At 36.1% G+C, this 14130-nt stretch overlaps 1 protein-coding gene across 5 annotated transcripts in view; it reads left to right on the forward strand.

The window, feature by feature from the left end:
- The window catches only part of Jmjd1c (jumonji domain containing 1C), a 114473-nt gene that overhangs the window by 42710 nt on the left and 57633 nt on the right, over positions 1-14130 (forward strand). For all 5 annotated transcript variants that reach the window (XR_007834678.1, XM_051186836.1, XM_051186837.1 and 2 more), the window contains one exon: positions 3176-3289. Coding sequence is in view for 3 of the 5 variants with exons in the window: in XM_051186836.1 (XP_051042793.1) it covers positions 3176-3289 (114 nt within the window). In the remaining 2 variants the exon portion in view is untranslated. The remainder of the gene's footprint in view (positions 1-3175; positions 3290-14130) is intronic.

Below are 14130 nucleotides of genomic sequence, written 5' to 3' on the forward strand. Positions count from 1 at the left end.
TTTTTGTACGCTAAACCTTGACTTACAAGTGTGGACTAGATTATTTTTAGTTTCAGTATTTTCCTTTGTTGAGATTTACACTTGTATTTTTGTAGTTAATGAGCTTGATTTTTTTTTTTTTTAAACTTGAAAAAGGAATTGTTAAATGTTAACCGGAGATTGTTAGAAACTGTGGCTGCAGACATAAACCCCATGAATTTCCTGTTAAGTACTAGGTGGGTGAGCTTTAACATGTTTTGTCTGAGCAGCTGAGTTTGAGAACTGTAGATGATTTATTTAAAAATATTTTTCGGGGAGGGCTCATCTGTTCGCCTCTTCCTCATGTGAATGGAATGTGGTGCAGCGTGGAGCCCCAAACAGGATACAGTTGTTGGAGCATTCTTCCTATAGCGTGGTAGGCCTTTCTAGAAATACAGTATCTCAGCAGGATTTATTTTGGCTTTAGACTATTTTTAAAGTTTGATTAACACTAACAGATGACAGTAAGAGAACTCTTAATCTACTAATAAAATGGAAAAAGTGTTTTCTTTCAACTAAATATTCAATTTTTAACTTAGTGTCTTTCATTTTGGTTTTCAAAGACTTAAGCCCTTTGTGATTAAGGCCATATTCTACTAGGTTTGCTTCCCCTTGGGTTGAGGAAGTTCCCATAAATGTTTTCAGCGTCTTGAATTAGTTATTTGTGAGTTCTAGTTTTTGTACATCCCAGTGCACCTACAACAGAGAAACTTACTATATGGATTTATTATTAAAGCTACAAAATACATTTGTTTCCATTTTAATATGAACATGTTTAACTTTTGATGTGTTAGATATAAAAATTATCATTGAATTTTTCATGTTTGTATATTTTGTAATAGTGTAAGATTTACACTGGCACAGTTGATAATTTAATATATATTTTGTTTCTTTAACAAGCACTGTAAAGTGCCTCTACTTGTTGAGGGTATATTTGTAATTTAAATGTACTTGTACATGGTATTATCAGAGGTTTTTTTTTTTTTTTTTTAACTTGCCATACATTATTTGCTAGCCAAATTTACCAAAGGTTTTCAGTTAATACCTTGAAGTTCGAGGAATTATTTTATCTAGAAATTAAAACCCTTTCCATGTTAACTGAAAGTAATTTAAATTATGTTAACTTGCTGAATTTTATCTGTAAACCTCTGGCCCACCTTGAAAAGGAGAGCTGTTGAGAAGTTCTCAGGAATGTTTTTGATATTATAAAATGTCTGGGTCTCAGGAAATGCAAAACACCTGCATTATTTGCTTAAGAAAGAGGTTCTTAGGACCTACTAAATTGAATTGTTTCTTTAGCCACTTAGATAATAAACTTTTGTTTATCGTTTTTTGTTAACCTTGATGGTTTGGTCTGAAGTGTTTGGAAAAGAAACAGATAATGTCCAAAGATTGAAAGTCCTCTTGAGAAGGAGCCAGTGTTTGTTCATTTACCAAAGCTAAACTAATAGAAGTATAACAAGAAAATGTTTCTTTGTAAAAATAAGGTAAATTAATAGCTTTTCATGTTAACATTTCATATAATCAGATAATAGGAACTTTTTAAAAAGTGAGTAAATTCTCTTGTAAGTAATGATAGGATTTTATGAAATACTAATTTTAGGAATCTAGGCTCAAGAAATAGAGAAAATTGGTGTCAGTGATAGATATCCAAGTAATGTGGGAATTTTCTATTTTGAAAATGTTATTCCCTCCACAAAGTACTTTGTAAATATTTTGCACTTGACAGGCTATAGACTGGACATAGAAGAAAGTTATTGTAATAGATTTAATTATCACAGATGTTAAAAAGTAAGTGTAGTGTGCAAGAGGGATTTTGTGTATTTGTATTTTGGGGGGGGGGGGTTCTAGAGATCCAGGGCTTCCTGTGCATACTAATAAGTTAGCACATGCTGTTACCCTTGTTCTCACAATTTCAGTATTATTTCCATTAAAGAAAATTATTTGCTCATAAGTTCATTGTAATTGAAATGGAGCAGAAAGGAGGTATGTTTAAAATACTTGTTTATTCTCATGTACTTATCAAAAAGGTTGTAGATCACAGTGAATCCATTTGAGTCGTTTTAGGAATTTCTTAAATGTAGAAATTAACTCTTTAAGAATCTCTTCAAACTCAAATCTTTACTTTTCCCCCCAGAGTATTTTGTGTGTCTTTAAGACTTAATAATTACAAAGGAAGGTAAAAACAAACCCCAGCAGCTTTAGGAATCCTGGAGACATTTATTGTTCATGAAAAAAGCTGTTTTGTGTTCAAATGGTAACTCAGGTTGCTTTGTAATGAAGTGTGTGTGTCTGTGTGTGTGTGTGTGTGTGTGTGTGTGTGTGTGTGTGTGTGTGTCTGTCTGTCTGTCTGTCTGTCTGTCTGTCTGTGCTTAGAAGCCCAGTTGGTTAATTACGTTTTTCAGATTTTGATTATTTTATACTAAAGCCAGTTTTTTTTAAAGATTGTTGAAATTTTGTTTTCATTCTAAAGTTTTTTAGAACAAACAGGAGTATAGATACATGAATACTTTTCATTTTTATTGAAGCTGACTCTACTAAGAATGAGAATGTGCTGATAGTCATTTAAGAAAACAAACATGTTATTCTTACTTCCTTCCTCTAACTTTCCCACCTACCTTACTGCAGTGTGGTCTCAGACTCACTTTTAACAGGAGACTTTGCTGCTGGGTAGACTGTATGGTCTTTCTTACTGACCTTCCTGCTGCCCTCTCTGAAGTAACTGCTCCTGTATTTTGTATTTATTCTTAGAGCAAGGCAGGGGTGGAGTTAGATCAGATGCTTCCTGCACTGTATTAAAATTAGATGATAACTTCTGTCTTGATGGCTTAGAGAAAGGAGGGTAAATGTGTTTGACTTCTTCAGGAGCAGTTTCAGTTTTAGTGTTAAGTAGGAACATTTACATGTATATTTGTTAGTCTCTTTTCAAAAATACATAACAGCTTAACATGGTATAATTTTTCGCTTATGTGTTATGGTTGTATTTAATTCCTTTTTAATGAATATAAGTCTATGGTTTAAGTAAAGGCATTCAATTATATGTAATTGTGACAATGATATTTAAACAGTATTCATACGTACCTTTTGTACCATACTTTGAGGATACAATGAGAAAATAACCGTTGGATTTTTTTTTTTCCTTTCTCTTTTTTGACAGACCTTCAAACCATTGGTTGAAAATAGTATACCTAGTTCAATCACTGCAGTAGAATTCCTTATAGATAAACAGCTGGATTTTTTAACAGAAGATTGTGCCTTTCAGCCATACCAGGTAAGAAACTGTAGACTGCTTTCAAAAGTTACTTGTTCATTAAATGTCACTCATATTTAGGTATTCTTAAGCAATGTTTTATTTAACTTACGTATACAAGGAAGGAAGTGCATCCAATATATTTTAATTAGAACATAATTTATCAGTTACTATGTGCTGAGACCTTCCTGTGAATCTGGAAGGTTCTTGCTGTTGCTAGGATTACAGGAGTGAACCCAGCAATCTCTGACATTCTGAATGTTAGAAAAGAACTGGCTAAACACTAGTATTACTTTGGTTCTTCTCCAATTCTTTAAGGTGAGAGGCTGGGTCTGTAAATGTAGTTAAGATCAGTCTTTTTTTTTTTTTTTTTTTTTTTTTTTAATGTGCATATATCCCTTTTCTTTGCTTTCTCTCTTTTTTTTGGGGGGCTGGGAGGGGTTGTTTGTTTTTGCATTATTTGGAATCAAGCCCAGGGCTGTGGTCAGGATAGTCACTTGCTTTCTCATTGAACTATATACCAGCTCCTTTTTTTTCTTGATGAAATTTTGTTATTACTAAATAATTTAATAGCTTAAGTAAATGCATTTTTAGAAGATATGTTTCCCAATAGACAATTAGATGTAAATTATGTGAGGAAACTTCACAAGTGTTAACTATATGAGGTGATACATACCTATAATCCAGCCACTTAGGAGGCTGAAGTAGGAGGATCTCTTTAAGGAACAGCCTGGGCAACATAGGAAGACTGTCTCAGAAAGCAGAAAAGTATATTGGGGGATAGGCAATGGTGCTGGAGAGATGTGTCAATGGCCAAGAACACTTGGGGCTCTTGTTGATAACTAAAGAGTTACTAGCATTGACATCAGGCAGGCCACAGCTACCTGTAACTCCAGCTCTTGGGAATCTGATGCCCTCTTCTGACCTTTGCTGGTGTAGGCATGTGGAATATAGACACAGAGACTTGCACATTCAAAAATAGGTTAAAATTAAATCCTTTGTCTTTTAACAAAGTAAAAGAGAATTATCTAGTTTTTTAATCTTCTAGCTTCTTAAAAATTTTAAATTAGAAAATATGTAACTCACTCTGTAGATCAGGGTTCTGTCTCTGCCTCCCAAGTGCTGGGATTAAAGGTGTGCGCCACCATCACCTGCTATACATTCTACTTTTAATAATGACCTCTCAGTGCCCTAACTGCAACATGCTTGATAGGAAGAATGTGCTAACACTGTTGGATTGCTCTGCCCTGCTCCCCAACATTTAGAAACTTTTTCGGGTTCTGATTATTTCCGTTATCTAAAACTTTATGTAGTTTGTTGAATTGTGTGATTGTGGTTTTTCAGAAGTGATTTAGACTGCTTTTCTAATAGATAGGCAAATCAACCTTTGGCCTAAACAGGTTTGGTATCTCTGAGAATTGAGGGGACTTACTGAAGTTGCCCTTTGTTTGACATTTAATAATTGATGTTTCAAAAAGCAGATGTTAACCTAAGAGGACTTGACTTTTAGAATTTATTAGTTTTTTTTTTTATAAGAAAGTGGTTATTTATAAACAAGTGTTTATTTGGTTTAGTTTTCTTTTTAAATCTTGTTGAAAGTATCAACATCCTTCCAGTTTATATGTTTTTAGTATGCTGAATAGTCATGTGGCAGAGGTCTAATATGGTTTAACATCATTTTTCATAATTATTCAAAGTAATGTGTGAAATATAGACACATTTGGAGAAAAAATATTGGAGTTTCTTGAATCAAAGAGACTTAATTCCAGAATGTTTTTTGTATTCTATCATCCAAGTAGTATCTTAAATATTTTTACTGTTACATGTTACTTTCTTGACCTTTCAAGTCAAAGGAGTTAGGATACTTAAATTAGCTGTGCAATTTATTGTCACATCTTTTTCTCACTTTACATTTCCTGAAGGAAGTTATTTGTAATCAAGTTGGTAATTATCCTTTAATAATAACTTAGACATGAGGGGTGTTTCTCTTCTGTAGAAAAGTGGGTTTTTGTTTTTGGGGGCAATTTTTTTTTTGAATATAATTTTTAGCCTTTAGTAATGAGACTTAAATTTTACTTAAAAATTTCCAGAAATGATATCCCCTTCCCCCTTTGCTTCAATCCCAGAGTTCTCAGTATCCCATTCTGTGGCAGTATGCTTTGCAGTTATACAGCCACCCCCCTTTTTTTTAATTTGTAATTTGTATAAGTATAGTGGGTGTTTTGCTTGCAGGTATGTATGCACCAGTGTTCACACAGTGCCTGTGGAGGCCAGAAGATGGCATTGGGTTCTCTGGAACAGGGTTAGAGAGTTAACCAGGTTCTAAGAGAGTGCTGGCAATCAAACTTCTGCAAGAGCAGATGGTATTCTCAACCACTGAGCCATTGTTCCAGACTCTGAAACCATGGAGCACAACATCAACTTAGAATGAAAACATAGATACAATGTAAGGGAATGTTTAAGAAGTAGGACTTAACATTAGTGCAAGTTATTTTGCCTTACACCATTGGTTTGCATTCCGTTCTTTCTCCTCCCCCCCCCCCCTTTTTTTTTTTTTTTTTTTTTTTTTTTTTTTTGGAGACAGGGTTCTCTGTGAAAGAGCCCTAGCTATCATGGAACTGCTCTGTAGACCAGGCTGGCTTCAAACTCACAGAGATTCACCTGCCTCTGCCTCCTGAGTGCTGGAATTAAAAGTGTGCACCATCCCCACCTGGCACATTCTACCTTTTCAGTGAATGATTTCAGTGTAATATCAGATTATATATTAAGTTATTTGCTCTGGTCAGTTGTCAGGTGACATGAAATTTGATGTTTTCAGTATTTTGGAAAGGATTTTGACTGGAGAGAAAAATTGAACCAGTACTTCAGACAATACAATTAAATGAATTTTTATAAGATCATTTGGCATTGTAAATTTTATTTTGTTTTTCTTTTCCTGTGCACACCAAAGAGTTGTTTCCTTCTCTTCGTTTTCCTGGTCATGCCTAGTTGCAGTTGATAGTCTTTGAAGCAGAGGTGGGGGGAAGGGTTTGGAAAATAAATAAAATTCCATTGCTCTGATGCTTTTTTTTTTTTTTTTTTTTTTTGTTGGAGGGGGTAGGGCATGGGGATGTCTTTGCTTCTTTATTTGAAGCTTTTTGGTTGTATTATAGTTGATTTTGCCCCATTTGGAAATGTGATAATAAGTTGATGTTTTCCCCATTAAGTTTGATTGTACTTTCAACTTTCAGCATGATTTTGAAATTGGCTTTTCCTGCATTTGGCGAGTAGCCATGCACACACCTGCAGTTTTCAGGTTGGTTGCTTCATACAAGATAGAGAAGAGATTAGTTCTTGCCTGAAAATTGTATGACTCATCAGTTGAATATGGTTTGATCTGCTTTGATAGTCCAGTATTTTCTAGGGATCACAAGTCTGCTTTTTTTTTTTTTTTTTTTTTTTTTAAATAATTGAAAATAGGTTTGTTTGCTTTTTTTTTCCCCCTCTCACAGAATATATCTTTATGGCAGTTTTACCTTTTCTACTCTTTCCAGTTTCTCTGCTTCCATCTGAATCTACTCCCTTTTTGTCTCATTAGAAAGTAGACAGGCTTCTAAAGGATAATAGTAAAATAAAATATAACTGCCTCATCTTCCATGCTGCTTACCCTGAGGGGAGAGTTTTGATGGAGACATCTCATTTAGAGCCAAGTGTTCAAGGTCTCTTATTCTGCATATTGTATGGCTTGGGTCTCTATATGTGTACCCATCTGTAGCAGAAAGAAGCTACTCTGATGATGGCCAAATAGGACATTCATTTATGAATACAGCAGAATGTCATTAGGAATTATTACTGCTTTTTTTAGTGTTTGGGTGTACCTTGTTCCCTGGGCTATCTAGTTTAAGGTTTTTAGTCACACGAGCCGTTATCAGAAGCAGTGCTGGCTATGCTCTGAAGGCAAATCAGATGTTGGTTGGTTAATCCCAGAAGCTTTGTGCCACCATTGCACTAGCATATCTTACAGGCAGGGCACTATTGTAGATCAAAGAGTTTGTGGCTAGGTTGGTTTAATGTTTTTCTTTTGGTAGCATGTAGAGTACTTTCCTGTGCTAGGGATCTAAAACATAGACCTGTGTGACTTCTCCATGTTCAATGCATTGTGTAGCTGTTGTCTTTAGCAATGGTTCTTGCTATCAGTTTGTGGAGAGCAACCTATAGTCTTGACAACAGCCTGGGTTGCTTGGGGTTTCCCATTGGACCCTTTTGGCCAACACTTCAACCAGATGTAACCCAGACTATGAAAGCTTCATTTGGTGACAAGAGATAGTCATTTGGGGCTCTCTCTCCCTCATTATTTGATTTCATTTAGACCTTCTTATGCCATATAGTTTGGAAAGCTTTTACTAGGTTTCCATACTTTCCTTCAAATGGCCCTTAGTTTTAGCTGTCTCTCCCCATATTCCCTTCCTCATCTACATCTTCTCCCTCCCTACTTGTTCTTCCCATTCCAGCCCCCTTTCCCCCCAACTCTATCTATTTCCCTTTCCTGGGGAGAGCTATCTGTCCCCCTTAGTCCTTTACTCTGTACGTAACCTCCTTTGGTTCTATGGATTGTAGCTTGGTTGTAACAGAAAAAATAAATGATCAGAGATAAGATACTGGGGTACAAGCTCAAGATCAGACAGAAAAGCAAAGCAGCCAGCTAGTAGCTCTCACCTCTAGTTCAAGCTGAAAGGGCCGATCCAAGAATGAGCTCTTCACCAAGTCTCAAACTACTGCCTTTGCTCGGTGTGGCTGGAGAATGAATGCCTCTCTGAGACCTTGCTTCTGTGTTATGTACTTCCCTAATGTTAGGATTAAAGGTATGAGCTCTGATTCAATCTTTTGTAAGCCTGGGTGGCCTTGAACTCAGACCCATCTGCCTTTGTCTCCTGAATCCTGGAATTAAAGGTGTGTGCCATCACTCTGACCTCTATAGCTTGTGGCTGACTTTGCTTTCTGAATCCTCAGTCTAGCTTTATATTAAATCATAAATAATATATCATCACACTTTGTTATCATTGATTTAACAGCTAATATCCACATATAAACAAATATATAACCTTTTTTGTTTTTCTGGGTCTCGGTTACCTCCCTCGGGATGATTTTTTTTTTTTTTTCCTGGTTTCATCCATTTGTCTGCAGATTTCATTGTTTTAACAGCTGAGAAGTACTCCATTGTGTAAATATACCACATTTTCTTTATTCAATTTTCTGTTGAGGAGCATCTAGTTTGTTTCCAATTTCTGGCTATTATGAATAGAGCAGCAATGAATATACTAGAACAAGCATCTCTGGTAGGATGAAGTATCCTTTGGGTACATTCCCAAGAACAGTATAGCTTGACCTTCAGGTAGATCAATTCTGATCTTCCACAGGAACTTCGGTCTGATTTCTATAATGGCTGTATAAGTTTTCAATCTGGCTAGAAATGGATGAGTGTTCCCCTTACTATACCATGCACTGATCTTAGCTATTCTGACAGGTGTAAGGTAAAATCTCAAAATAGTCTTGATTTACATTTTCCTGATGCTTAAGGATGCTGAACATTTTTAAGTGTTTTTCAGCCATTTGACTTTACTCTTTTGAGCATTCTCTGTTTAGATCTGTACCACATTTTAAATTATTTTTCTTAATAGTTTTTTGATTCTTTATAAATTTTGGATACTAGCCTTTGTTGGATGTATAGTTGGTAAAACTCATTCTCCATTCTGTAGGTGGCTGTTTGTCTGAATGATAGTCTCTTTTGCCTTACAGAAGCACCTTCTCAGTTTCATGAGGTCCCATTTATTAATTTTTGGACTCAGTTTCTGTGTCAGGAATTTCAAGACTATTCCCAACTTTATGTCCTATTAGGTTCAGTATATGTGGTTTTATGTTGAGGTCTTTGGAGTTGAGTTTTATGCAGGGTGAGAAGTATGGATTTATATGAATTTTTCTACATTGACCCCTTGGTTTGACCAGCACCGTTTAGAGAAGATGCTCTCTCTTTTCTTCTTCTTCTTCTTCTTCTTCTTCTTCTTCTTCTTCTTCTTCTTCTTCTTCTTCTTCTTCTTCTTCTCTTTCTCCTTCTCCTTCTCCTTCTCCTTCTTCTTCTTCTTTTCTTCTACTACTACTACTTCTACTACTACTACTTCTTCTTCTACTACTACTTCTTCTACTACTACTACTTCTACTACTTCTTCTACTACTTTTTTTTTCCCCAGTGTGTGTTTTTGGCTTCTTTATTTAAAGGGGAAAAAAAAATGGTGTGTATAAATGTGTGGATTTATGTCTGACTTTCTATTGATCAACATGTCTATTTTTTTTGTCAGTACTATGCTGTTTTTGTTACTATAGCTTTGTAACACAATGTGACATGGGGAATGTTGATACCTCCAGCAGTCCTTTTAATATTAAGATTAATCCTCTGCTTTTAATTGTAATGAAAGAAAATAAGACAAAGGACATTAGTTAAAATTCCTAGATTTTTATGAAGAATTTGCTTCTCCAAGTTTATGCCCCATTTTTGTATGTTGTTTTGAATATGTATTATATTCAGGTGCCTTCCCTAACATAAGGCCTAGTCATCTTAGAATTTAATGATTATATTTGTATTTGAAGCCTTGCATCATATTGAACTAAAAGTTAGGAATGAAATTCTGGTCTTATCACTCTTTGTTGTGTTTAAGCACCGAATTGTTATACTCAGTAAGCAGATAGAGTAGTGCTGTGGTGATTGGCTGGCTACGGCACATTGGGCTGGCTTGGGTAACCAGAGTACTTCTTTAGTTCCTGAGCTTGAGAGTGCTTACAGATTTAGAGGAGTATTTATTTACTTAGTATTTATAATTTGTGTGGATGTACATAAGCCATGTCTTGTTTAGAGGGCAGAGGAATTGATTCTCTCCTTCCATCACTAGAGTCCTGGAATTCTAACTCAAGTTGTGAGGCGTGGTGACAAGTGTCTTTTATCCATGAGCTGCCATGTTGGCCTGATGAGTACTATTTTAACTTCCCTACACCAGGACAGTTTTTGCTAGTGCTTTATTATGATTGCTTTGCATTTTCCACACTGGAATGCAGGTGTTTTTGTTTTATTCTGTTGTCATACATTGCATCCTAACTGCAGTTTCCCCACCCTCCTCCCATCCCAGACCCTCCCCTTTTTATCTTTTTAAATGTGTATGAGTGTTTTGCTTACATGTATGTTTGTGCCACATGTATGCCTAGTACCCATGGAGTCTGGGAGAAAGAGGCATTCCCTAGGACTAAAGTTACAAAAGATTATGAGCCACTATGTGGGTACTGGGAATCAATATCTTCTGAAAGAACAGTAGGTTTTCTTAACTGCTTAGTCATCAGTTGAGAGTCTACCTGTATACTTGTAATTTCTCTATTCCTTCAGTAATTAAAATTGTTTTCTCAGATTCTTGCACATTCTAGGCAAGCACTTCACCAGTGAGCCATACTCCAACCCCTTTTCCCACTATTGATTAAATAAATATATTGGCTGAGATTTCAGGAGATTCTTAAGGTAATTGTCACCAAGCACAACTGGCTTACTAAAAAGGAATCAAACAATTGGCTAGGATAAGTTAGCAAACAGACACACAGTTGATTCTTATGAATTTCTGTCACTGTCCTGTGGAGTTTGGAGTTAATTTGTTATCAGGAGATAAGTAAGGTAAAATATAGTCTCTGGTTAGCCGGGGGAGAAATTGGCTGATGGTTTGGTTAAAAGTAGGCATATGCTATACTTTTTTTAAAAATTGAAATAGCAAAAATAGTACAAAACCTAATTATATGTTTATAAGCAGATCTATTCTTCAACAATCTTTGATGATGTTAGTTTACAAAAGAAAGTAAACAATATGTTGTTACTATTACTTTAGAGGGCTAAGGAAATGCCATGCTTTTTCAAACTTATTTTTGTTCATTTGTTTATTAATGTGTGTGTGTGTGTGTGTGTGTGTGTGTGTGTGTGTGTGTGTGTGTGTGTGTTTTCAAGATAGGATTTCTCTGTGTAGTTCTGGCTGTTCTGGAACTTTCTCTGAAATTTGTGGCTTCAAACTTAGAGATCTGCCTTCCTCTGCCTGAGTGCTGGGATCAAAGGTGTTCACCACCATGCCTGGCATTGCTTTTTCAAATTTAAAAGTATTGTCAGTCCAATTCATAATGCAGACATATACTTTAGAGCAGTAGTTTTCAACTTTCCTAATGCTTGACCCCTCATATTGTGGTGACTCCCAACCATAAAATTATTTTTGATTCTACTCCATTAACTGTAATTTTGTTACTGTTTTGAATTCTAATGTAAATATCTGGTATGTGGATGGCCTTAGGTGACCTCTGTTAAAGGGTTGTTCAGCCTCAAAGGGGTCATGACTCTTAGGTTAAGAATTGCAGCTTTTGACATTTATGTTGTTTGGTTTTTAAGCACTGTAAACATTTATATGGGAAACAAAGATTTGACTTGGTGAAAGTGTGTGTGTGTGTGTGTGTGTCTGTAAGTGTAATTTTGAGATAATGACAATTACAGTTGGGAGTTGGTATTAAAAGATGTATTTTATCAAACTCCCCCTTTGTGTTTGGTAGACTCTTGTTAGATAACTCAGGCTGGCTTCCAACTCAGAATCTTCCCACCTTAGCTTCCAGAGTTCTGGAGTGGGAGGTTTGCCCAGGCTTGCCTGGGAGATGAGGAAGACCCTGTCTCCCCAAATAAAAAGAAATTCTTTGAAGTAGATTTGATTAAAAGCACCAAAAGTGCCTTGGGAGGGCTTCAGAGATATGAAGCCAGTAGAGACTAAAATGATTTAACGGTTTAAAGTCTCAGGAAGGAGATAAAATTAAGGATGAAAGTAAAAAATATGACAATATTGATTGACAGTGTAATCAGTGATAAGGAAATAGATTTAGGAAACATCAGGATATACCAGCCTTGTTAGAAAAAGGTTAGGGTCAGATAAAAAGAGGGAAAAGATTTTTAAGTACAGTTAACCAGCAAATAAAAAACAGTGGTATGCTGGCTGTTTTGACCTCAAAAGGAGCTAATTGGTTATTTAACATGTTTTGCCCTAGAAATTGAATGTAGGCATAGTGATTAGTCAGTGAGTTTCTGTCTTTCCTGTCAATCATGATTTAAAATCTTGACTTGGGGAATTAGAAAATTTTACATAAAGAGTTTTCACATCTATAAAATATAGGCAATTATATACACCAGGGTTGTTAGAAAGAATAAAATGAAATGACCTGTTAAACAGCTTCTCATTTGCTTAACAAGGCCATTTCCCTGTTTTCTCACAGTATAGCGTGTTCAAGCCTTTAGAGTAGTTGTTTGTAACTTTCCTGCTATTCACACACTTGTTGGGCATTCACTTCTGTTCATATTTTAAAATTTTGTCTTCCCTGGAACTTCTACCATTGTTTTTCCACCCAACAAATTATAGAACATATTTTCTACAGTGGTTTTTGTTTCCTCTTCTCTCAGAGGCATGTGTAGGTAGGATTTTCATGATAATTATACACACACGCATGCACGCAGGCACGCATGCACTCACTCAAGCACACACACGGTGCAGGGGATATCAAGTTTTATATGCTGCTAATACTTGTTATCCTTCCAAAGTATATTAGGTGCATATCAGGGGTATTTGACAATGCTCTGCCTCAAGAACAAGCCTGTTTGTGCATGTTGAGTAGATGGTGGACTTTCCCCATTGTGTTTCATTATTTGTGAAGGTTGTATATTGGCTTGGGGGAAATCCTTTAAACACTGGGTGAAGTAGTTTAGTTGTACGACCTTTGAAGTTCTTCCTAGCATTTCTTTCAGCTTGCTCAAGGTGAAAAATAGCCATTTCTGACCAACAATGAAGCAATCAAGTTAAAAACCATAGTTGGTTTAGTCTGAGAGGAAGCATTTTATAAGAAAGAACGTTTGAGTTATAAAGTACTAGATACAAGTAGAAAATCCTACCAAACTAGAAAACCAATGCTGAAAACTTGCTGAGAACTTTGTATCCTGTTTTTCTGTGTCTGTTTATAAATTACATTTTGACAGGAATTAGGTACAGTCCCTAAATTTTCATAAGCAATCTTCCTTTTCCATTTCCATTTCATCTTAAATTTCAAACCTTGAATAAATGACTGTGGTGCTTATTTTAACATAACAAAGGGCGGAACTGGTTGCCAGGTTCCCCCAGCATACCTTGGTTCAAAGTGGGGCTCTCAGTATACTAGTCCTTTACCTTGAACTCTCCAGCCCAGGTGCTGGGCTGCCCTCCCCCAATGTAATCCAGTCTTTTTGGTTACTTCGCCCTCTTGTACCTTTGACTGTCTGCTGTACATGATTCCCCTCACTCCCTTCTTACTTACCCTCCCCCTCTTCCCACACAGCCCAGCTCAGTCTGGTCATGTTCACTTGGGACTCTCCCAGATGTCCCTGGCTCTCCCACATATCTAGGAGCAGTCATGTCCTTTCCTTCTTAATTTCTCTTTTTCATTCAGTGTTACCATTTGAATGAAATTTAGAAGTTCTTTTCTAAAACGAAGTAAGTTCAATCAGAACATTGAGGTTATAGCATGTATATTGTGTCAAGAATGTAAAAAAGGACCAGGTCATGACAATAGCTGTGAAATGGCTACTGGTGGATTATTGGCTTGGTAAAATTAGCATCCTTGGGTAGGCGTGGCCTGGGGGGGTGGTTTAGATAAAGCCAGAGCAGGAGGCAGCTCTTGTGTAGTTCTTGGCTTTGTCCCATTTCTACTCAAAAGTGACAGCTTGTAATACTAGAGCCAAGCTGAAGCCTGAATAATAAAAACCAGACCTCAAAAACAAGATAACCAGTTACTAAAATCAATTATTG

The sequence above is a fragment of the Phodopus roborovskii genome, unplaced genomic scaffold (genome assembly GCF_943737965.1).
Source record: "Phodopus roborovskii unplaced genomic scaffold, PHOROB, whole genome shotgun sequence".
Lineage (NCBI taxonomy): Eukaryota > Metazoa > Chordata > Mammalia > Rodentia > Cricetidae > Phodopus > Phodopus roborovskii.